The sequence below is a fragment of the Sminthopsis crassicaudata genome, chromosome 1 (genome assembly GCF_048593235.1).
Source record: "Sminthopsis crassicaudata isolate SCR6 chromosome 1, ASM4859323v1, whole genome shotgun sequence".
Classification (NCBI taxonomy): Eukaryota; Metazoa; Chordata; class Mammalia; order Dasyuromorphia; family Dasyuridae; genus Sminthopsis; species Sminthopsis crassicaudata.
Window position 1 is genome coordinate 84,304,978 of NC_133617.1, and position 26,135 is coordinate 84,331,112.

Sequence of the window (26,135 nt, forward strand, 5' to 3'; positions counted from 1 at the left end):
AAAAGAGAACCTTGACACAATAATGCACAAAATAATCCTAGAAAATTGTCCTGGAGTGACAGAACATGAGAGGAAAGTAGAAATAGAAAAAATCCACTGATCAATACCTCAAAGAGATCCTTTGTGGAAAACACAGAAATATTATTGCCAAATTTCAAAATACCTGAATCAAAGATAAAATTTTTTAAGAAAGAAGAAAAAACAATTCAACTACATTGCAGCTACAATTAGAATTGTACAAAACTAATCAGTAGGTACAATAAGAAAACCCCAGAGGTCTTGAAATCACGTCTACAGACAAGCAAAAGAACTAGGTCTCTAGCCAAAAATATCATATCCAACAAAATTACCTATAATTTTAAATGACAAAAAAACAGACACTCAAAAAACTTGCAGATTTTCAGGACTTTCTATCAACTAAACCCGAACTTAAAAGAAAATTTAACTTTACATGGGAATGTATACTTTATATTTAAGATTTACATCAACAATAGGATAAGATCAAAAGAAACTGCCTGAGTAAATACAAAAGTTACAATTATGTATACAAATGAGGTGCAGAGGAAGAATAGATATAGAAGCCTTGGGGGGGGGGGTTTCTTAGTTCTGAAGATTTACTCACATCAGGAATGGGTTCAATAGACAATATTACATATATCCTATGAAGGATATAGCACCCTCCAAAATCTATAAAAAAATAAGGGGCTAAGGGATAGATGGATGGGAAAGCAAAGGGTGAGGGAAGAAGACAAGGAAGAGGTCACTGGGTAGTAGAAGGTAAGGTAATATAGTAAGTCAAGTTATGGAGCAGAATTTCATGAAAGAGTCAGCAGAGATGTGGGGTGTGTGTGTGAGTGTATGTATGTGAGTATATATATATCTACATATGTACATTTCTTGGATAAAAGAGAGAATGGGGTGTCTATGTGTATGTATATATCTGCATGTGTATACATAGATATATCTTTTTTTAAACTATCATCTGCTGGGGATGGTGACGGTATGAAAGGGAGAAAAAAGAATAAAGTAAAAAAAGTGTACAGCAGAGTACAAAAGAACAATTTACAAGGAAGTAAAAAAAAAAAGACAGACACTCATAAATATAAGTTCTTATATTGATATATATATACATAGATAGATAGTTTCTTAAATTGATATTTGTTGTTTTATATTTGAATCTACCCTGATGTTCTTCGAGGCACATGATAATGTTTTCTTTTGTTTCATTTTGTTTTGTATTGCTTTTCTGCTTTTTTGGTTTTCTTATTCTGCTTCTTCAAATAAAATAAATTTGGGGAAAAAAGGAAAAATATTTTTAAAGGAAAAAAGATTTAAAAGAGAAAAAATTTGGCAAAATTGAGCAATACCTGGAAATAGCACCTCTCTCTTTCTGTGTGTGTGTGTATGTGTGTGTGTATGTATGTATCTAATATTCCATACCCATGTTCCTTCTATCTTTGCAAAGAAGTATGATGAGTTTCATAGTGATTCAAATCTAGCCTCAGACACTTACTAATTATATGACTCTGGATTGTTTGGTTGCCCAGAAAAGTTCAACAGCATTGTATACCAGTTTCACGATAACATGGTTGCATGGGTTCTGGATAATGGAAGATGCTCTTGCACTTTCCCAATTTTCAGTGGAGTGAAGCAGAGCTGTGTGCTTGCTCCCATGCCTTTTTTTTAAAAGCATCATCTTTTCAGAGATATTGTGCAACACCTTCATTGAGGATGAAAATGGCATCAAATTCGGCTGCTGCACAGATCACAAATTATTTAACTTTGAAAAGGCTACAAGCCAAGACTAAAGTAGAAGAAGAGTTTGTGCAGGATTTTTGTTTGTAGATGATTGTGCAATCACTAGAGTTTCTAAGGCTGGATGTCGCAAATTATGAATTGATTCCCTACTGCTTGAGCTAATTTTGGCCTTACAATTAACATCAAGAAAACACAGGTTCTCTATCAGCCAGCACCACACCATGGAACCATTTGGAAAAATATTGAATGTTGATCACCTTGGCAGTATACTTTTAAGGGATATACATACAAATGATAAGGTTAACACAGACATTGCCACAGTTAGCTCAGTGCTTTTTGTGTATGTGTGTGTGTGTGTGTTTTAAATGATAGTTTTTTCTTTTTTTATTTTTTGCTGAGGCAATTGGGGTTAAGTTACTTGTTCCTGTAGGGTAACACAGCCAGGAAGTGTTAAGTGTCTGAGGCCAGATTTGAACTCAGGTCCTTCTGACTTGAGGGCTAGTACTCTATTCACTGTACTATCTAGCTGCCCCTAGCTTTTTATTTTTCAAAATACATAGGAAGCTTGTTTTCAATATTCACTTTTCAAAACTCTGCATTCTAAATTTTTCTCCCTCCTTTTCCCCTACTCTTTCCCCCAGGTGGCAAGTAATTCAATATATGTTAAACAGGTGCAATTCTTCTATACATATTTCCACAATTATCATGCTGCACACACACACACACACACACACACAACAGATCAAAAAGGGGAAAATGAGAAAGAAAACCAAAAACAAGCAAACAATAACAAAAATGGTGAAAAATATGTTGTGATCCACACTCAGTTCCTACAGTCTCCTTTCTGGATGTAGATGGCTCTCTCCATCATAAGACCATTGGAACTGGCCTAAATCATCTCATTATTGAAATGAGTCATGTTGGTCAGAATTGATCATCACATAATCTTGTTGCCATGTACAATGTTCTCTTGGTTTTACTCATTTCACTTTACCTCCATGTTTGGAAGATTCTGAAGGAAAGTATGGCAGAGAAGTTGTGCTGACGTCATTGTTGCATACCTATAAAACCTGGAAAAAAATATTAGCATCATGCCAGGAAACTGAATTCCTTCCATTTTAATTGTCTTAGAAAGACTCTTAAGTTCACCTGCAAATCAGGTATCAGACACTGAAAGCCTATCTCGAGCTGAACTGCCAGGCATTCAAACTCTACTGCAGAGTACACAACTCCAAAGGACTGGACACATTCTTTGAATACTAAACATATATTTGCCTAAAAGTACTCCCAAAAGGCAATTCTTCAACACTGGACTTCAAGAGAAGTTATACAAGGACACTCTCAAAGTGGGTCATGAAGAATTAGATACAACTAACTAATTAAACAACCCCCAACCAAGATAAAATCTCACCTCTTCTCCCTTTTCTAACTCCCTTCACAATTCCTAGTTCATGGCTTAAAACTAAACACTAAAGAAATGCTGTTGACAGGATGACTAATTTTAAGAGACTTTTCAATGAGGTTGCGTGATATTCGAAACTTTTTAGCACAGAGAAAGAGCATGAGGTACCAAATTAAGAACAGATATCACTGGCAATCTGTTGTAGTGCAGACAACAGGCAATTAAGAAGATTTAGGGGAGGTCAAAAATTGTTGAGAAGCCTGATGATGGATGTTAAGATGAGAATGAGATGGCTGATGCAAGAATTTGTTATGCTTGATTAAACATTTTTGTAACAGGTTTTGTGTTTCTTAGGGGCAGCTCTGTGGCACAATGGATAGAGCACGGAGCTGTAAGGCTCTGCAGTAAGGAAGGTTTGTGTTCAAATCCAGCCTCAGGCTAACTAGCTGTGTGACTCTAGATAGGTCACTTAATCCTTTTTGCCTCAGTTTCTTTTGCAGATAAGCAAAAGAGCTAGAAAAGGAAATAGCAAAGCACTCCAATATCTTTGCCAAGAAAATTACTGTTTTACTAGGGTCATGAAGATTCAGACATAACTGAAAACAATTGAACAGTAATAACACATTTGTGTTTCTTGTTTTCTCCATGGTAGGAGAAGGGAATTTAAGAAGGAGAGAATTCAAAACTGAAAAAAAAAAGTTGAATTAAAAAATGAGAGAAAAAATTGCCTATGAAAGAAGGTGAGTGGGTTAAAGAGTGGAAGCAGTTAAAATTTCTAGGAAATTTTGCAGTTCCTAGTAAACTATTCTAAGCAAATAAATTGATACAATAATCACTTTATACCTTAATGGTTGAATATATGTACTATACTTTCATGCCATTAGGGTTATTGTTATATAGAATTCTTTAAATTTAGTCAAAAAATCTTTTCTATTTCTAAAAAAAGCATTTTAAAATATCAAAGTTCATACTTTCAACTCCAAAAAGAAATGACCAATTAAAAAAACTTTTTTTTTTTTCTGTCACTAAGAAAGGTCATCAATACATCATTCTTGGAAGCAATCCATTTTAATTGTTGGATGAAATCAAGAAAGGTCATCAATACATCATTCTTGGAAGCAATCCATTTCAACTGTTGGCTGAAACAACTCTATTCATCAGAAAGCTTGACCTAATTAACTGTAAAATTCTCCATTTCCCTCCTCATACTTATAACTACACATTTCTATATGAATTTTTACCTCATAAAAATAATCTCTCAATGTTTATTGAAATTTGAAATATAAATATAAAGGGAAGTAACCTCTTTACAATGAACAGGCAGGAATAACAACATTGTAAAGAGAAACAATCCTTAAAGACTCCAGAATTCTCATCAATGCAGCAACCAATCAGAATTCTGGAGTATCAAGTCCAGAGTGTAAACAAGGACGGAATATCTCCATGTCTGGCAGTGGTGTAGAGTACATGAAGGCCAGAAATATAAGATAAGGCTGGTTCAAGTTCCACTTTGGACACATGGCAATTGTGTGACCCTGAGAAAATCCTTCACTTCACAAAACTCCAGACAAGTAGTGCTCCCAAGGACTCTTAGGATTCCCCAAAACCATTTTAAGAGGTTCTCCAAGTCAAAACTACTTTCATAAAAATACTAAGATGTTATTTGCCTATTAAAATATTCTTCCCTTTTCCAACTTTTAAACCAATGTGAGATTTTCTTCATAACTTCAACTCAAAACAATATACTGCAATAAGCTGAATGCAGAAGCAGATATGAAAATCCAATTCATTCTCATTAGTTCCCTTGCAATTCTCGACCTTTTATTCTTCCATATGAATTTTGTTGTTATTTTTTCTAGGTCATTGAAATAGTTTCTTGGGAGTCTGATTGGTATAGCACTAAATAAATAGATTAGTTTGGGGAGTATTGTCATCTTTATTATATTCGCTCGGCCTATCCAAGAGCACTGAATGTCTTTCCAATTATTTAAATCTGATTTTATTTTTGTGGCAAGTGTTTTGTAATTTTTCTCATATAATTCCTGACTTTTCTTTGGTAGATGGATTCCCAAATATTTTATACTCTCAACATTTGTTTGGAATGGAATTTCTCTTTGTATCTCTTGCTGTTGCATTTTGTTAGTGATATATAAAAATGCCGAGGATTTATGTGGATTTATTTTGTATCCTGCCACTTTGCTGAAATTTTGAATTATTTCTAGTAGCTTTTTAGCAGAGTCTTTGGGGTTCTCTAAGTATACCATCATGTCATCTGCAAAAAGTGATAGTTTAATTTCCTCATTTCCTACTCTAATTCCTTGAATCTCTTTCTCGGCTCTTATTGCCGAGGCTAGCGTTTCTAGTACTATATTGAATAGTAATGGTGATAGTGGGCAACCTTGTTTCACTCCTGATCTTACTGGGAAAGGTTACAGTTTATTTCTATTGCATATTATGCTTACTGAAGGTCTTAAATATATGCTCCTGATTATTCTAAGGAATCGTCCATTTATTCCTATACTCTCAAGAGTTTTTAGTAGGAATGGATGTTGGAGAAAATCCAATTCATTCTATTAAGCCAGGCATTAAAGAGATTTTCAAAGATGTTTTTTAAATGCTATTTTTCTCACTATTTTTTTTGTTTAGAAAAATAGATAACACATTATGAAAAACCTATGTTAACATGAAATGGATTTAGTGCAATTTAATTAATTTAATTTAGTTAATAAAAAATTCTAAAAGATCAGTTTTAATTTCTAGTATGATAAAATATCAATAGATATAATTAGAAGCATTCTGAAGCCAGATTGTATTGACTCTGAAGAGCCAATTTTAAGTCAAGCCATCTATAGCTCAGAAATCAGCAAACTGAAAATCAGGATTTGATTTATTATTTTTTTCTTGATTATCTAGACTTCAGAAAGTGATGGAGAAAATATCCATGATGCAGATTAAACTTTTTATGGGAGAGGCATCTGAAATTAAGCGACTTGACTAGGGTCACATCAGTTAAAATTAAAAGAATGTCTTGAAATATGTTTTGAATGACTTCACATGTATAAACTGATATCACATTGTTTGTCTTGCCTTCTCAATGGATGAGGGAAGGGCTGGAGGGAGGGAAAAAATTTGGAACTCAAAATTTCTAAAAGTGAACATTTAAAAAATTGAGCGATTTATTTAAAAAAATAAAAAACTAGGTCTTAAATACCTTTGTCCCTCCCCAAAAGAAAGCCAGTAGTTAAACAGTTACTAGCACCCTCCTGGATATCTCACGTATCTCCAAAAAGCTTTTGGAGTCCTTATTAATTTTTATGAATATCAAAAGATCCTTGTAATTTTTAAATTTGAAAACCACATGAGTGTCTAAGACTGTAAGTTCCAGAAAAAGTGTAGACTTGCATTAGTGCAGTTAGCTCTATCCCTAGTTCTTAATATCAATGAAACTACTGGGTCCATCCCCACATTTCCCTGCCCCATCCCAGCTGCCTACACACATACACTTAAGAACTAAGCCAAGCTAAAGAATTTAGAATTTAGATCTTAGGAAACAGTATGAAGTCGGGGGGGGGGGGGGGGGGGGGGGGGGGGGGGGGACTTCTTCTTGTTACTTACTAAGTGACACTGAAGAAAAACAGTATACTTTTCTGTGTTTAGGTTTTCTTATAGGTAATGTGGGAGTGGTAGGATGCTACTAAACCAATACTTTATGATCATAATGAGAGGTACCTACACACTCAAAAATTGTCAGCATAGATGAATTCTAGCAGGTCTTACCAAGTCAGAAAGTTTCAGGTCCAAATTAAGTGACCAGCTTAAATTTAGAAAGGACTGTCACTTGGTTCGTTGCAGAGTAATGAATTCTTCAACAGAAGCAATTCTTAGAGAAACTATATAAAGTGATTTGTTTAACAGAGACAGTATCTAAACCATGACAATCAAATTGTACACAATTACAACAAAAGATCAAAACAAAATACAAGACCAAAAACCAACAGCATAACATTTGTATTACCTAACTCCCAGAGGAATATGATTTGTAAATTATGAAAGTTTACAAACATGTAGACAAAAATGTTGTTGAAAACTTTTGAGCAATAAAGTGACAAGATCAGTTATATAAATCAAAAAATGCCTTGCCACCAAATTAAAAAGTTTCTGCACAAACAAAACTAATGCAAACAAGATTAGAAGGGAAGTAACAAATTGGGAAAACATTTTTACAGTTAAAGGTTCTGATAAAGGCCTCATCTCCAAAATATACAGAGAATTGACTTTAATTTATAAGAAATCAAGCCATTCTCCAATTGATAAATGGTCAAAAGATATGAGCAATTTTCAGATGATGAAATTAAAACTATTTCCACTCATATGAAAAAGTGTTCCAAATCACTATTGATCAGAGAAATGCAAATTAAGACAACTCTGAGATATCATTACACACCTGTCAGATTGGCTAAAATGACAGGAACAAATAATGATGAATGTTGGAGGGGCTGTGGGAAAACTGGGACACTGATGCATTGTTGGTGGAGTTGTGAAAGAATCCAACCATTCTGGAGAGCAATCTGGAATTATGCCCAAAAAGTTATCAAAATGTGCATACCCTTTGATCCAGCAGTGCTACTACTGGGCTTATATCCCAAGGAAATACTAAAGAAGGGAAAGGAACCTGTATGTGCCAAAATGTTTGTGGCAGCCCTTTTTGTAGTGGCTAGAAACTGGAAAATTAATGGATGTCCATCAATTGGAGAATGGTTGGGTAAATTATGGTATATGAATGTTATGGAATATTATTGTTCTGTAAGAAATGACCAACAGGAGGAATACAGAGAGGCCTGGAGAGACTTACATCAACTGATGCTAAGTGAAACTAGGGGATCATTATACACTTCAACAATGATACTGTATGAGGATGTATTCTGATGGAAATGGATATCTTCAACATAGAGAAGAGCTAATCCAATTCAAATTGATCAATGATGGACAGAATCAGCTACATCCAGAAAAGGAACACTGGGAAATAAAAGGAACACTGGGAAATGAGTGTAAACTGTGAGCATTGTTTTTTGTTTATTTGTTTGTTTTGTTTTGTTTTGTTTCTCTTCCCAAATTATTTTTACCTTTCGAATACAATCCTTCCTTTGCAACAACAACAACAAAATTCGGTTCTGCACATATATATTGTACCTAGGATATACTATAAGATATTTAACATGTATGGGAATGCCTGCCATCTAGGGGAGGGGGTGGAGGGAAGGAGGGGAAAAACTCAGAACAGAAGGGAGTACAAGGGATAATGTTGTTAAAAAAAAAAAAATTACCTATGCATATGTAGTGTCAAAGAAAAATGTTATAATTATAAAAATTAATAAAAAACAAAATTAAAAAAAAAAGAAAGTGAATAGACTCAGAACTAAAAGGTTTTTAAAAATGCCTTGCACACTGTAGGGACTCTATAAACTATTTATAAATAGTTCACTGGACTTTATTTGTAAAATTAAAGACTAATAGAACCATAATTCAAGAGCTGGAAGGTACCTCCTAGACCAACAGGTCCAACCTATAAATGAAAAAAAAAAAAAAAAACTTCCCTCAAAAACAACCTCAACTAGTGGATTGATTGGTTGGTCATTCAGTGTTTACTTGAAAATCTAGATTGGATAGTTCTAATTTCAGAAGAAAGAATGATCAAGCTGAAGAATGAGATGAGTCCAAATCTTGCTCTGCTATTTACTATCTATGTCATCACTTAATTTCTCTTTCTCAATTTATTTCTTCATTTAGAAAATGAAAGAGGTCTCTAACAACTAGAATTTTCTGATGTTTTGACTCCAATCATTTGAGAAATTTTTCTGTAAATCAAGTTTAAATCTGCTCCTCTGAAATCTTTATCCAACATTCCTATTTGTTCCTATTGGAGCCAAGTGGAACAAGATTTCTTCCATGAGATTTTCTCTTCTTTTGCTTTCAGAAAGACTTGAAAAGAAATGAACTGATGCAAACTGAAGTGAGCAGAACCAAAAGAACACTGTACATAGTAAAAAAAAATATTGTGTGAAGATCAACCATCAGTGTCTTAGCTAATCTCAGCAATATAATGATCCAAAGGATTCATGAGGAAAAATATCATCCACCTCCACAGAAAGAAGCAATGGAGTCTGAATGCTGATCAAAGCATACAATTTTTAATTTTCTTTTTTAAGTATGACTAATATGAAAATATATTTCCTTTCAGTACCTGGTCAAATTAGTACAGTATAATAAGCACTGTTCATGCAAGTTGAGTTTATAATCCACATATCCTTGTTGTTCATCATGCTTCCCCCTCTCCTTTTATCTATGTAACTTTGCTGACTTTGCCATCGGCCAAGGACATCCCTAGGACATAACACTAAAAATCTTCCTCCAAGTTGACATTGATATTAATTGCTCTTTGGGTAGAGTAATTCAGAACTCAACCAGTTCTGAATCCACCTAACTGTACCATGATTTAGGTCATATTTCTCCATTTTGATCCCAAGGATAGCATGAGAGACTTTGTCAAGTATGGCAACAATGTGTCCAATGGATCAGAGAGATAAGATACCCTGCTGAGCTAAAGAAATTATCCAGAAGAGAGGTGATAGATATATATATATAGGCTCAGACTAGGGAGATAAAGATTGGAAACTGAAGGAAAAAGAATTATAAAAAAAGATATTGCAAATTTGATATTTCACTGTGTCAAGGAATACAAGGAATTGAAAAAAGTTAAGGTTGTCATGTTTCAAGCATAAATGACTGGAAGATTGATAACAGAATTAATGGTATAGAGGGGGAAAAGAAGTCAGAATCTCTGATTAAATACCTCTAGGATCAGGGAGCTCAGTCCTTTAAAAAGCTGTTGTGTGACTCAAGACAAGATTCTGTCCTGAAAATATTTACTTCCCCATTAAAATTTTATCTCTTTGGCTTGCTTGTCCCCCCCTTACAGCTTCATCTGAGAAATTTCAGTGTATTCCCATTGAATATAGGTATTCAGAGATGTGGATAAGAGTCTCTACCTCCCATGCAAACATTCACAATGCATGTCAGACACAGGACAGCATTTTTTTTTATGAACTCATAGAAAATGTAGGCAATTTTACCTAACCAGTGAGTCCCAATTTTTCCCTAGGGATCTCTATGGTTCTCCAGACTCAGTATCACTTCTGACCAAAGGTGATCCACTAGAGAAGGAAATAGCAAACCACTGTAGTATCTTTGCCAAGAAAACCTCTTGAACAGTATTAAAATGATTATTTTTAAAAGATAATCAAAAAATGTGACCCTCATGTTGGAAGGCATCTGACATACTACTGGAGAAGAGCATAAGACAACTACAAGTAGCTCCAGTACTAATAAACTGTCTGGGCCAAAACTGAAAAGAAGCTCTTCTAAGGATATGTCTAGTGATGAAAGGAAAGACTGATGTTATAAAGATCATATTGCTTAGGAACCTGGAATGTCAGATCTATAAACCAAGAAAAGCTGGATGTGTTCAAGCTAGATATGGAAAGCTTAAACCTTGACATCTTAGGTGTCAGTGAACTTTAAACGGGCAGGAATGGGTGAATTTAACTCAGGTGCTACTACATATACTACTGTGGGCAAAAATCTCTTAGAAGAAATGACCCTTGTGGTCAATAAAAGGATGAGAAAAGCAGTATGGAAGTATAATCTCAGAAATAACAAAATGATACTTGTTCAAATATAGGTAAAAATTGATCAGTTATGTGAAGATCCATTACAGAGGAAATCATTAGACTATCTAAGTGTGACCTAAATAATATCCCTTATCTATATGAAATAGAAGTAATAACTAGATTTTAGGGATGGGATATGGTAGATAAGAGTGTCTGAAAAACCAAGGAAAGAGGTCTGCAGTATTGTACAGTATGCAGCAACAAAAATATTCCAAAGATAAAGAAGAGCAAGAAAGCAAAATGGCTGTCTGATGAGGCTTTACAAATAGCTGAAGAAAGAAAGGAAAAGAGAATGATATATCTAAATGAAAGCAGAATTACAGAGAACAACAAAGAGAAATAAATAGGGTTTTTTAAATAACCAATGCAATAAATAAAAGAAAACAATAAAATGGGAAAGACAAGAGCTCTAAGAAAGTTAGAGATATCAAAGAAACATTTCATGGAAAAATGAGCATGATAAATGATAAGAATGGTAGGGACTTAACAGAAGTTGACGAGATTAACAAGCAGCCAGGATATAGAGAAGAATACAAGAAAGATCTTAAATTAATATCACTGATAACCACAATGTTGTGGTTATTGATCTAGAGTCAGATATCTTAGAGAATGAAGTCAAGGGGGCCTGAGGAACCCTGGCTAACAATAAGGCTAGTGAAGGTGATGGAAAACTTAAAATTGATCCTAAAAGATGATGCTATTAATGTGCCAACAATTTTAAAAATTCAACAGTGGCTACTGGGTTGGGAAAAGATTAGTTTATATTCCAATCCTAAAGGCAATGCTAAAGAAAATTCAAATTACCCAACAATTACATTAATTTCAAATTCTAATAAGATTATATTTAAGATTCTGTAAGCAAGGCTTTAGCAATATATAAAGAGCAGGCTGGTAAAGGATATGGAGATTAAATTGCCAACATTCTCTGCATTATGGAGGAAGCAAGGGACTTCCAGAAGACAAAAATCTGCCCTCATTGACTATACTAAAAGCTTTGGCTATGTGGATCACTACAAAATGTGGTTAAGTCCTCAAAGAGATAGGAGTACCAGATCATCTTACTTGTCTCATGAAGAACTGTATGAGGGTCAAGAAGCAACATGGAACAACATATTTTAAGATTGGAAAAGGAGTTCAACAAGACTAGATGTTGTTGCCTTATTTATTTAACATATATGGGGAGTAAATCACGCTAAATGCCAGGCTAGATAAATCAAAAATTTAAATTAAGGTTGCCAAGAGAAATATCAACAATCTCAGATATATGGATGATACCACTCTGATGTCAGAAAATGAAGAATTAAGAAGCCTTTCATGAGGTGTAAAAGAGGAGAGAGTAAAAGCTGACCAGAATTTCAACATTAAAAAAACTAAGATCATGGCAATTGGTCCCAAATAAAAACAGCATCAGATTTTAAATTTTTGAGCTCAAAGATCACTGCAGATAATGAATGCAGTCAATGAAATTGAAAGTCAGTCATGAAATCAAAGGATGCTTGTTCCTTGGAAGGAAAGCTATGGCCAATCTGTAGGTACATCACTTTGCCTACCTTGTTTCTGTAGTACTACTTTGTAGTCAAAGCTACGGTTTTTCCTGTACCAATATATTCCAGCAGTCAATGTATGACTATAAGGAAATTGAAATGCCACAGAATTGATACTTTTGAATCATGGTGCTAGAGAAGATTCTAGAGTCCTTGAACATCAAGAAGTTAAAATCAATGATAATTGAAGAAATTAATTCAGACTACTCATTGGGAAGTTAAATATTGAGGATAAAGCTTAAATACTTCGGCCACATAATGAGAAGACAGGACTCATTAGAAAAGCCCTTTTTTGTCTTGAAGGCAAAAGGAGTAGGGAACAATAATGATTTGGATAGATAGTGTCATGGAGGCAATAAACATGGGCTTGGAGACTTTAGGAGATAGTAGGGGACAGAAGGCTTGGCAAGATGTGGGGGTCACAAAGAGTTAAATAAAACTGAACAACTGAACAACAACAGCAGCAGTACTTGTCTTTTATTCCCTTGTATCATGGCTCAATCCCTTGCTGTTCTTCCACTTTTGGGAACACAGGTACAATTATCTTTTCCCCAATAGGCTAGTGCTGCCCAGGAACTTTCCCTTCTCCTATTAGAAAGCTCTGTTACCAAATTCTCCAGGAATCTCACATTGTATAAGAAATCCTCATAAATTTATCCACAAGGCTTGGTTCCAGAATTCACCAAGACCTCAACTCTGTCCAGAAATTGCTCTTAACCTATTCAGAAAGCTGGAGCTTTGGAACTTCTACTATTCAGGCCACAAATCACATTTCTATCATTCCAGGCAACAGGTATGGTGGATAGAAAGCAGGACTTAAGCCTCAGGAAACCCTGGTTTTCAGGGATTCAGAAATTTACTGAGTGATCCTAGACAATTTTTTTAACTTTTGTCAGCCTCAGTCTCCTAAAAGATAATAATAGCATCTATTACGTGATGGGTATGAGAAACAAATAAGATATATGAAAAACATTTTGCAAATCATAAAACACTATATAAATGCCAGTCACTATTATTCTTGATTTTCCCCCCTGGAGTAGAAAAACAACTAATCCCTAGTCCAAAAGAGAATAAGTAAATAAAAGAGAGCTATTTTAAGACCAAGTTTTCCTTTCACTGAGCTAAGGATGAGCAAAGCATTTACAAAATACTTTACACAAAACACGGTGTTGAGCAGTAGGGATACAAATGGCAACACGAGATTGTTCCTACTTTCAATTTCACATCAATTGCTGTTTAGTAATTTTTCAGTCAGGTATGACTCTTTGTGACCCCGTTTGGGGTTTTCTTGGCAAAAATACTGGCTCGATTTGCCATTTCCTTCTCTAGTTCACTTTGAATAACTGAGGCAAATAGGATTAAGTGACTTGCCCAGGGTCATAGCCAGTTGCACTCAGGACTTCCTGACTCCCAGGTCAGGCACTTTATCCACTGCACCATTTAGCTGCCCACACATTCTAATAGGGGGAGAGATCTTATGTGGAAGGATTCAGCTATAAGTCATATGTAAAAGTCTTGTGGCCCTTAGGGTATAGTAGCAAAACAGATGATCTTGGCTTTTTTTTTTTTTTAATTATTATTAATAGTTTTTAATTTACCAGATATATGCATGGGTAATTTTACAACATTGACAATTGCCAAATCTTTTGTTCTAATTTTTCCCCTCCTTCCCCCCCCCCCCCAGATTGGCAGGTTGACCAATACATGTTAAATATGTTAAAGTATAAATTAAATACAATATATGTATACATGTCCAAACAGTTGTTTTGCTGTACAAAAAGAATCAGACTTTGAAATAGTGTACAATTAGCCTGTGAAGGAAATCAAAAATGCAGGCGGACCAAAATAGAGGGATTGGGAATTCTATGCAGTGGTTCAAAGTCATCTCCCAGAGTTCTTTTGCTGGGTGCAGCTGGTTCAATTTATTACTACTCTATTGGAACTGATTTGGTTCATCTCATTGTTGAAAATGGCCACATCCATCAGAATTGACCATCATGTAGTATTGTTGTTGAAGTATATAATGATCTTCTGGTCCTACTCATTTCACTCAGCATCAGTTCATGTAAGTCTCTCCAGGCCTTTTTCTGAAATCACTCTGTTGGTCATTTCTTACAGAACAATAATATTCCATAATATTTATATACCACAATTTATTCGACCAATCTCCAATTGATGGGCATCTATGTAGTTTCCAGTTTTGGGCCACTACGAAAAGGACTGCCACAAACATTCTTGCACATATAGGTCTCTTTCCCTTCTTTAAGATCTCTTTGGAATTTAAGCCCAGTAGTATCACTGCTGGGTCAAAGGGTATGCACAGTTTGATAACTTTTTGAGCATAGCTCCAAATTGCTCTCCAGAATGGGTGGATGTATTCACAATTCCACCAACAATGTATCAGTGTATCATCCCCTCTAACATTCTGCATTATCTTTCCCTGTCATTCTAGCCAATCTGACAGGTGTATAGTGGTATCTCAGAGTTGTCTTAATTTTTGGCTTTTCTTTAATGACATTTCCAATGATAATGTGGCTTTTCTTTAATAACATTTCTGATGAAGAACCTTTTGACAGTACCGAGAACTCTGGTGGCAAAAATTTTCTTTTCTGGGTCTTCAGTAGCTGTGGCTATAGGACTCACAGAAAAAGTTGCCAGGCTGTTGGCACCACCTCTAGTTGTTTTCCAGGATGACAGTGCAGGACATTGTCCCAGAAGCACTGTTATTCCCAAGGTTCATAGATTCAGGGGTCCTGAGCTGTTTCCCTCAGGGTCTGAGGGGAAATGGTGGACAAGGTGGAGGAGGAAATCTGACTTTCCTGAAACATTAGGATCTCCAATCCCCTCAAAAACTCTTTAAATGACACTTTCCCATTTTTACTATTCTATTCTCCTTCCAATATTCCACTTTGCTCCTTAAAGTGAAATTCTTAGCAGTTAGCACAGTATACTCTAAATGCAGTTTAATAAAGAGAGAGTAAAACACTTCTACTGACCAGGACACTATTTTCCTGATCTCATCCTCATATGCCAAAGTACCATTTTCTTGATTAATAACTCAGAAATTCTTCTGGTTATATCCTATCATTTCTTTACTCTTTTTGTCAATCATAAGCTTCTCAAGGAGCTAACATTTTAATAAATTGTTGTTGTTCAATCATTCCAGCCAAATCCAACTCTTCATGAACCCATTTGGAGTTTTCTTGACAAAGATGCTGGAATGTTTTGCCATTTCCTTCTCTAGCTCATTTTTCAGATGAGGAAACTGAGGCAAACAGGATTAAGTGACTTGCCCAGGGTCATACAGCTAGTATGAATTCTTTACTCTCACTGTAATCTCCAATCATTCCACTACTCAGTGTTCTCCCAGTTTATCATCCTTGTTTTAGCTTTACACCCTTCCTCTTCTCAACCTTTACACTCTCTTCCATCCCCAATTCCCTTTTCTCCTTGTCCTTTTACCACTCAGGCCTTGGTAATTGCCCAAGTTCAAGTTACTTCTGATACCTCTCTTCTTTGCTCATAATCATGTGTTTCCAAAAGCACTGGAAGAAGTCATTCAACCCCGCTGACTAGATCCATTACAAATTGATACTACTTGGTCTTAATTGACCAAACCTTTTATTATTTGATTCTCAAGGTTAATTGGAATCTTTATTAAAATAAAATTGGTTTCCTTTATAGTCCTACATATTTTATTTTAAATAATAACAAATTATTTTGAAAATAGGTCCTTAGGTTTCACCAGACTGCTAAAGGCTTAAGGTTAAAAACTAATGGATTCTAAAAGAATTATCCTAAAAATCAAAAGGAGTTCTAATTTGTTTTACTTCAAAAGATAGTAATATATTACCTTTGTATGTAATAATGAAACTACTGCTCAAACAGACATGCTCACCTGATGTATTGAGCATTCATTAAGTAAAATATATGCCTCAAATTATAGGGCAGTTAGGTAGCACAGCAGATAAAGTGAGGGGCCTGGAATCAGGAGGACTCCTCTACAAGAGTTCAAATTTGGCCTCATACGCTAATAAGTTGTATGACCCTAGGCAAGTCACTTAACTGTTTGCCTCAGTTTCCTCATCTGTAAAATGAACTGGAGAAGGAAATGGCAAACCACTCCAGTTTCTCTGCCAAGAAAACCCCAAATGGGATCATGAAGACTCAGATGCAACTGAGTAGTTATTTTTCAAGTAATGGTTACAGATTTGCATCTATAAACCACCTATACTTGTTAATTCTTGTTAACTCAAAATCATGACTTCATAGGGCACTCTCTGCTCCTTTATAGTGTTTAAAAAAAAAAAAAAAGCACTAAACCTATGGTCTAAAATCTTGGATTGTTGTCTCACTTCCATCACTTATGACCTTATATTATAAAAGTATTTTTTGAGATTCAGTCATTTCAGTTTGTCACCCCATTTGGGGTTTTCTTGGTAAAGATATTGAAGTGATTTACTATTTCTTTCTCCAGCTCATTTTACAACTGAGAAACTGTGGCAAACAGGATTAAGGGACTTGCCCAGGATTACACAGCTAGTAAATGTCTAGTCATATTTGAGCTCAGGAAGAGGACTCTTCCTGATTCTATGCCTGGAACTTTATCCACTGAGTCACCTATGTATTTAATAAACATATGTATAAATACATACACATACATATATGAAAAATCTCTATAACAATAATTATAAAGTAATTTTTTTTTTTTTTTTTTTTTTTTTTTTTTTTTTACTGAGGCAATTAGGGTTAAGCCACTTGCCCAGCGTCACACAGCTAGGAAGTATTAAGTGTGTGAGACCAAATTTGAACTCAGGTCCTTCTGACTTCAGGGCTGGTGCCCTATCTACTGCATCACCTAGCTGTTCCTTTTGTATAGTTCTTTAAAGGTTTACAAAATGCTTTACAAAATTATCTTATTTGATCTTTATCTGTGAGATATTATTATTATTATTATTATTATTATTATTATTATTATTATTATTATTATTGTTATTATTATCATACCCATTGTATGAATGTGGAAATAGAGGCACAGAAAAGTTAAATGTCTTGCCCAGGGTCACACAGCTAAGTGACTAAGATTGGACTTGATCTCTGACCTTCCTGTCTTCAGGCCCAGCTCACTATTCACTTAGTCATATATCTGCCTCTAATTTAGATATAGTTACACCCAAAATAACGTCGAAAGGGTATACTAGAATTGTTAGGTTATTTCAGTCTAGTAGGCTTCAGCTCTATACTGAAATCAGGTTGGAAGGCTTGCTCATGATGTCATGAAGAATTATGACAAAAGCCACCAAAACAAATGGAAATGATTTAGTGACCCTGATTAACAATACTGTAAAAACAAAACTAAATGAAATGTTTCATGAATGATGCCACTTTTGGGGGCTTCAAAAGCAAGTGGTTGCCCATTCACTTCCTTTTTCCCTCTGCTTGTCTATTTCTGCCTCCTTTTCCCCTTAACAATGTAGAAAAAAATAAAAGGGATTTTTCTAGGGCTTCACAGTTGGTTTCATTTTGTTAAATGCATCACTTAAACATTTTGAACTGATTCATCCTGCTCTCTGGAAATGATGCCTCAATCCAAAGCAACTAAGTAGACAAGTTATAACCATCTAAAAAGCAAAAACTTTCTAATCAGCAAGGAGTACAGTGATTGAAAGCAGATCATTTCCTATTCCAAAACACAAAGCATGGGAAAGATGCCATTTTGGCATGTTTGAGGAAGTGAGACAATACAAAGCAGGGGTTGGGGCGGGGTAGAAAAGGGCAAGGGAAGTAGTTCTATTCTGGATTTAAAAAAAAAAGAAAGAATGAAAGAAAAGGGAGAGATAGTGCTTTTTTGTTTGTTTGTTTGTTTGTTTTTTTTACTAAGATATAATTAGAAATAGAAAAAATGAGATACCAATATGAAAACACTAATTTCAAATCCATTCATTTCTATTAGAAACACAATGATGTATGATAGAAACTGTGCTGTACTTGAAGTCAGGAAGTCTGCTGGAATTCCTGTCCTGATCTGTGTTACCACTGTGACTTCACTGGTCTTGATGCCTAAAGTAGGAACAATAATATTGCCCTAATATATAGGTTGTTCTGGAGAAAAGTGAGAAGGAAGGAATAAGCATTTGTTAAGCACCTTCTATATGCTAAGCATCTCACAGATATTTCCTGTCACTTGATCCTCATAACAATCCTGGCAAGTAGGTATTATAATTATACCCATTTTACACTTGAGGAAACTGAGGTAAAAAAAAGGTCTGCTTTGCACAAGATCATACTATTAGTAAATGTCTGAGGCTGGATTTGAACTTTTATCTTCTTGACTCCAGGATTATGACTCTATCGACTATGCTTCCTGATTGTAAAATACTATAAAAATGAGTTATTACCCTATAACAATCATCATACTATGAGTAGGGACCAAACTTGTGCTTTCTTTGTATCTCCAGTACTTAGCACAAGGTTCCTGGTACATAGAAGGAATTTAATAGATACATATTAACTGACTAAAGCATTCATTTTCAATTTACAGCCCTGTTAAAAATTGTAATAATTTACAGATGATTAAATTAAACCATAAATTAAATGACAAGCATAAATATTCAGTAGCAGAGTCAGGATTGAATATAACCAATGCATCAAAAATATTGTTACTATTCTCATGCCACTCACCTACTAAGGAAAAATAACAATATACCCAGCTTTGTGCATAACACTGGCAAGAACATCCAATTATCAAGAACTCTAAAAATTTACAGAGAAAGGATAACAAAGGAAAGCAGCATGGAATTAGAGAAATGGGCTGAATTTCTATAGCTTCCTTAGAAATAGTGCCATTTTCTCCACAGTAATAAGATCAGGTACAATTGGAGAAATGGGGGTTGCCATCATAATTGAAAAAAACAACTTACTTTAGTCCCTAAAGCATTGGACAACTAGGATTAGATGTCCTGGATCTTAAATCTGACTCAACAAAACTAATTCTTAGACAAAATGAAATCTGGGAAAGACCTTAATTTAGAAAGGTCAAGGATACCCACTGCATGTAGGGCCAATGCCAGTCTTCTTCATTTTTGTCTTGCCACTGAACTTTAATAACTATGGAGGAGTGAGACTGACGACTTGGCACAGCTCTTCTACACTTAAATTTAATCCACTCTCAAATCAAGACATCACTTTTGTGACGCTATTGGTCCTTTTCATGAATGAAGGATGAACAACAACAAAAGTAATTAACTATAGGATGATATATTAATGTTTGTTACTATAGTAATACCCCACAGATGATAATCCCTGAACATTAAGGAATTTTGAGAAATCAGTGACCTGTCCAAAGTCTTACAGGGAGCAGTTAGGTTCCTATTAATGCAAACAATGAATCCGCTAGAGTAGCTGTGTGTATGTGGATTTATACTATTTTAATAAATAATAATAATAATAAAATTTAATATTTATATAATATCTCAGTGGATTGAGTTTTTACCATGAAATTGGAGAGATCTGAGTTCAAATCCAGCCTTTAAGATATTTACTAACTGTGTAACTCTGGGCAAGTCATTTAAGCCTGCTTGCCTCAGTTTCCTCATCTCTAAAATGAGCTGGAGAGGGAAATGACAAACCACTCCAGCAAGAAAACTTCAAAGGGGAGTCTGAAAGAGTAAACTATATGTATTCTATAAATCTTATCTCATTGTATCCTCACAAATATCTCTGAAAAGTAGGTCCTATAATTATGTTCATTTTACAAATAATGAAACTGAGGCAAACATAGATGAAACACCCAGGATCATACAGCTATCTGAATATCTGAGACCAGATGTAAACTCAGGACTCCCAGATTTCAGCCCCAGTGCTCTAGCCACTGTAATGTATATTATATAAAGTATGGTAATTGATTCCAGCTCAATGGAAATATGTAAAGTAAATCCAAATAATTTCAGGGGACTCCTTGTCCAATAGGGACTAAGCTGGAATCACTGAGTTTCAGTAATCATAGGGGAAAAGCTCATTTAACCTACTTGGGCTTCAGCTTCCCCCATCAATAAAATAAACTTTGGCTTGAACTAGATGATTTCTTAGAACTACTTAAAAGTTAATTGATGAGTTCTGGGGGGTTACATTGTTTAGTTGATAGAGCACTAGGCTTGGAGTTTGGAGGATTATCTTCCAGAGTTCAAATCTGGTTTCAGAGATTTAACAGTTGTGTGATCTGGGCAAGTCACTTAACCCTATTAGCCTGTTAGTTTCTTCATTTGTAAAATAAACTGGATAAGTTGCCAAGAAAACCCCATTTGGGGTCATCTGACTCATTAAGAGTCAGATAGGATTGAACAACAACAAAAATTAACGGAAGTTTAAACAAGATGCTACAATAAATGCTACAAAATCAAAAAGAAGTATTAAATCTGACCTAAATGAGCTTACAATTTAATTAGGATGTGATGATAGATGCACATAAATAAGATAATAATGATAACAATGAATTTTCCACAGTGCTTTGAAGTTTGTAAAGTGTTTTACAAAGTTATCTCAGGCCTCACAACAGGCCTTTAGGTAAATACAGTTGTTATTATTATGCCTACTTTGCAGATGAGGTCATTTGAGGCTTAAGAGAAATAAAGATAATTTAAGTATAATACACTAGGAACTTGGAGAGGGAGGATTTGAATGTAGGGATTCTTGAATCTAGCCTTATTCTCTCTCTACTACAAAGTAATAAAGTATAATAGATAGCTTTCACAGGAATATTTCCAGGGAGAGGGGAGGAAAGGTGTAAATGAATTTAGGAAGTAGCAAGGCCAAATGCAAGTGATTGTTATCCTGAAAGTCTGTTGGAGATGGAAGAAGCTAGTGCTTCTACCCCAATCTAAGTGATACTTTCTTTGTAATTCAGAGAGCTTACTAGGGGTTAAATGATTTGCCCCAGCTTAAGACAAAGTTGAAACTTGAATCCAGAACTCTCTCAGTGCCCCTCAGATGTTACATTAAAAGCATTCTAGTTACAGTTGAGGAATCCCGTTGGCTAAATGGTGCAGGTGATTCCAACTCCTATTATGTAAGGCTGTTCACAGAGAAGAGTAAAAACAAAATTGCAGGGATACGATCATTTGTTCATTAAATCACAGAATGCTAGGGCTAACAAGGACTTTAGTGATTATCTTATCCCATAACCTCAATTTGCAGATAAGAAAGCCCAAAGCATTAGTGGTCAAGTGTCTTTCCAAGGTTACACAAGTACTTTAGTGTCAGGGCCAGGAAGAGAGTACAGGTCTGAAGGATTACCAGTTCACTAATAGCTCTCATAATTGTGGGGAATGGAGTCCCAGAATGTAAAGTCTGGAAAGCTAATCCACCAAATCCAACTCAGTCATGTGACAGATGAGGGAATTGTAAAGTAGACACAGATCTATTTGTCTCTATTCTTGGTTTTCTCATAACTACATCAACCTCAGAATTAGCTTCGATCTGAGCAGCAACTCTTCCCTTTTTCCCACCCTCTCTGTCATTCACATGATCCTTACATGTTTCCTAATCTTCATCAAAAAGAAAAACCCACATGTCATTTGCACCCTCTATGCTCAATGGTAATTTCTTATTCCATAACTCCCCAGCTGGCAGAGGCTAAGGGATGATCTGATCTGGTGGTGCAATTGCTAATGTAAATTTATAGTCCATGGAATGTCTCTGGGGATAGTCAAGAAGACCCAAGAGGGAGTTCAAATTCAATATATATTATATATATTTATTAAGCACATATAACTTTTTTTGGAGGTAGCATCCTATTGGATAGAGAGCTGGTGATCAGGAAGACCAGGGTTCACGGTATACCTATAAAAATATGACAAGTCACCCATCCTCTCCTAACCCCAGGCACCTCTCAGAAACAAAACTAAACTAAAAAAAGAAAAAAAGTTGCTAAGATGGCAAGCCAAAGAAAGTTCCACGCCCCTAGCTTCCTAATCATAAAGAAATCAGTACAAACATGCAAAATAAAAACCCATTAAATGAATAGAATTTTTAAGCAATACAAAGAAAAGGCAGGCAATCCGAAAGGATCTCCCACAGATAAAGGGGAGAAGACAGGAGTCTTTACTGGGACGCTAAGCCAAGGCAGAAAGTCGTTTTTAGAAACACCGCGGACTCCGAAGTGGAGAAGACCGTTTCTGGCTAGGGTGAGAAGGGGCAGCTTCTGGGAAGACAGGGATCCTACAGAACTTCACCGGGCCAATCGCAGATTCCCCAAGTCGGGACGCATCCTCCCGAGATCCGCGTCTCACTCAGAGGCCGCAGCGACCGCCAGCGCGGAGATCACCTGGGAGCGGACTCGACCTAACATCCCCACTGGGTTCGAGGTCACTCTCACCCCGGAGGGCTCACACAATGGGGAAATAAACAAGAAGAGAGAAGGCATCCGGGGAGCTTGGGGGATGGGGTGGGAGAAGAGAGGTATCCGAGGAGAGCGAGGTGAAAGAGAAGAGCATCAGGAAAAAGCAAGCTTTGAAAGGTTTGTAGCGGTTGCACCCAGGGTAACTTTGACCACAAATAGGAATAATGAATGGAGAGAGAGAAACAAAGTATCACGGAAAATGGAGAGAAACAAAGTATCACGGGAAGTCCCAGACGGGGAGTTAAGAGGTGAATTTTCAGCTCTCATTCCGTTGTGTGATCTTGAGATACTTAGAGTTGCCACTCTGGACATTTCCAGAGGGAGCCTCGGTCTTCTCGTCAGTAAAATGGGTCGAGGTGCGCGCGGGGGGAGTGGGGAGGGGGGGAAGGGGCGGCACTGCGCGCATCGATCCCCGCTCACCTGCTCCACGTCGCGGAGGCTCTCCGGGGAAGCCCCCAGCAGTGCACACAGCTCCAGCAGCCCCGGCGGCAGCAACAGGTGCGGCTGCCCAGAGCCCGGGTCCGCCATGGCTGCGTAAGGCGGGCGGACCTCGAGCTGAGCACGGGTAGCTCCGGCCACTTCGACCCAGACCAGCCCGCGCCCGCGCCCAGCTGGACCAAGATGCGCGAGCCCGAGGGAAGGGGCGGGGCTGGAGGATGAGGAAGAGGGCGGGTGCGAAGGGGAAGGAGGAGAGACGCGCATGCGCCCTAGCCTCAAGACACCCGAGCGGTCCTCCATCCCAACATGGGGGAGCGCGGGGCTCCAGCATATGAGGGGTACACGCCGAGGGATCCTTTCTGGCTCCTTCTTCAACCCCCGCCCTCTTCCCTTTCCCGAGGCCCATGCGGCTGGGCCGGAGGAGACCTCAGAGGTTATCTTAGTACAAGCTCTCCGTCATTTTACAGAGGAGGAGGAAACGAAGTCCGGGGGGGTATAAGTCATTTAGGCTTTATTTTATCTGATAGAAATCTAAAAGCAACTTCTGTCCAAACCTGTCCCATTCTAGTGGGCCTCCACACTTCCCAGAGACTTGTATAGTCTCTCAGATTTAGTTCAATCCGTTCTGCCTCAAGGCTCAAGCAACAATATTGTCAGAGAGTTAAGCATCTACCCTCTTAGATAAGGTGGTCTCCCTGAAAAATCTATGCAGTCCTCCAGATTAATAGTACTGCCTTGTGGTGGAGGATCCAAACAGGGAGAAAATGCTCAGGATCAAGAAAAAGTTGATTCTTGCAAATTCACATGAGTACTAATAAGATGTGAGATTTTAGTTTGCTCCCTTCACATTTGACAATTACTCTTTACCTTCTGCTCCAACCTATTACGATGAATACAAGTTCTAAAGGGCAGATTTAGATTTCTTGAAATCTTAACAACTAAAGCTATTTCAAAGTAGAAAGGGCTGCGTGGGAAGGTAGTAGGTTCTACTTCACTAGAAGCCTTCAAGGATAGACAGAAGGTCACTTGTGAAATGTTGGAGAGGAGATTCCTATCAGGTACAGAGTGAGCCAGATATTCTCTGAGGTCCCACCCAGCTCTGAGATTTTAGGATTATTTTGAATTGTTCTAAATAACATAATTCATAAACTGGAGGAGGCAGCAGCAAGATCCAGTGGAAGCATGCCATGTCTAGCTGGAGTCAGAAGACTCAGTTTTGAATTTTGGCTCTATCCATTTCTTCCTATGTTACCCTAAGAATGTCCCTTAATCTATCTCTGGGCCTCAACTTCCTTATCTGCAAATGAAGGGTTTGAATTAGACTAGAGATGTCAAATTCAGCAGACAAGTATAAGTGCAGCCTGGATCAAATTAAAATGTAATTTCAAAATGTTTGCCAAAATAAATTTTAAAATACAATACATCATAGATAAGGTTAACTTATGATTTTCTAAGTCAATTTTCCCTGAAGGGATCATTTCTCTGTAAGTATGACACCACTGAAACAGATGACCTATGTGGTCCCTTCCAGCTCCAAATCTAAAATCCTTTTTTAAAAAAATTACTCAAACATGGGTTTTCTAATACCAGTCTCCAATATTTAACACATGGTGGGATTTTAATAAATTCTTGTTCACTGATCTACTGACCAAGTTTATCGATCCATTCAATATACTGAGTGTCCCAAAAGTCTTAGTGCAGTTTTAAGCTTTAATAATGCAAAAGATTTTAAGTTTTAATAGCTTAAAACTAAACTATTTTTGGAACATCTATCCTAAGTGACCCAAAAGTAGATTGGTGCATCCTGGGAAATAGCACTATCAGTTATAGGTATCAAGCAAGAAAAACAGAGGGGGCACCTGAGCTGGCCTTTGAAAGGAGAGATAAATATTTTGACAAGTGGAAATAAGGAAGGAAGCTTGGAGGACAGAATTGGAATGTTTAGTTTGGAGAACACTTAAATATCTGATTTTCCTGGAGTGAAAGGAAGAACAATAAAGACATTTGGAAAGTAATTTGGAGACATTGAAAAGAAATTTAAATGGTAGGCTAAGCAATTTCTATTTTATTCTTGAAATAAGATTTTTGAGTAGGGAAATAACAGGATCAGAGAAAGCTGTGCCTCAGGAAGATTATTATATACTGAAGATGTCTTAGAGAAGTTTACTACAGGAAAAGAGACAAATTAGGACTCTATTGTAGTAGTGGAAGAATCAGTAGTGGTTATGTGAATGAAGTAAAGGGATGGATGAGAGAGATATTGTAGAGGTAGAATTTTTAGGCTTAGTGATGGATTCTTAGGAGGATATAAAGGGGAGGATACAGTCAAGGATGACTGAGGTTTAAGGGAAAAAATTTAGATTTGATATATGAATAAACATCTGAGTTAAGATGATATCTAAGTTACCTGAGCTGAGATGATAAACTGTGGGAGTCGATTAGATAATCAAAGGATAAATATAGTAAAAGAAGTAAAGATGGGCCAAGATATTACCTTTGGGGATATCTATACTTAGGGGATGAAGTATGAATGATTACCCAATAAAGGAAACAAAGGAAAAGTCAGACAGGTAGGAAGGAGAGTCAAGAGAGTGCTGTCACAGAAACCAAAGAATGAGAAAAGTATAGGCATGTTATTGTTCAGTCATTTAAAAGTCATGTCTGACTCTTTGTGACCCCATTTAGTGTTTTCTTGGCAAAGATACTAGTGTGGTTTCCCATTTCATTCTCCAGATGGGGAAACTGAGGCAAGGAGGATTAAGTGACTTGGCCAGGGTCACACAGCTAGTAAGTTCTGAAGTCCAATTTGAATTTAGGAGGATATCTTCTATATACATGCACACCTCAAAGAATTATACGTTTGGTCTCAG

General features: G+C 36.5%; 1 protein-coding gene across 3 annotated transcripts in view; it reads right to left on the bottom strand.

The window, feature by feature from the left end:
• DENND3 (DENN domain containing 3) overlaps positions 1-23,430 on the bottom strand; it is a 118,843-nt gene extending 95,413 nt beyond the window's left edge. For all 3 annotated transcript variants that reach the window (XR_012481586.1, XM_074264668.1, XM_074264667.1), the window contains exon 1: positions 23,248-23,430. Coding sequence is in view for 2 of the 3 variants with exons in the window: in XM_074264668.1 (XP_074120769.1) it covers positions 23,248-23,355 (108 nt within the window). In the remaining variant the exon portion in view is untranslated. The remainder of the gene's footprint in view (positions 1-23,247) is intronic.
• Positions 23,431-26,135: the final 2,705 nt, after the last annotated feature.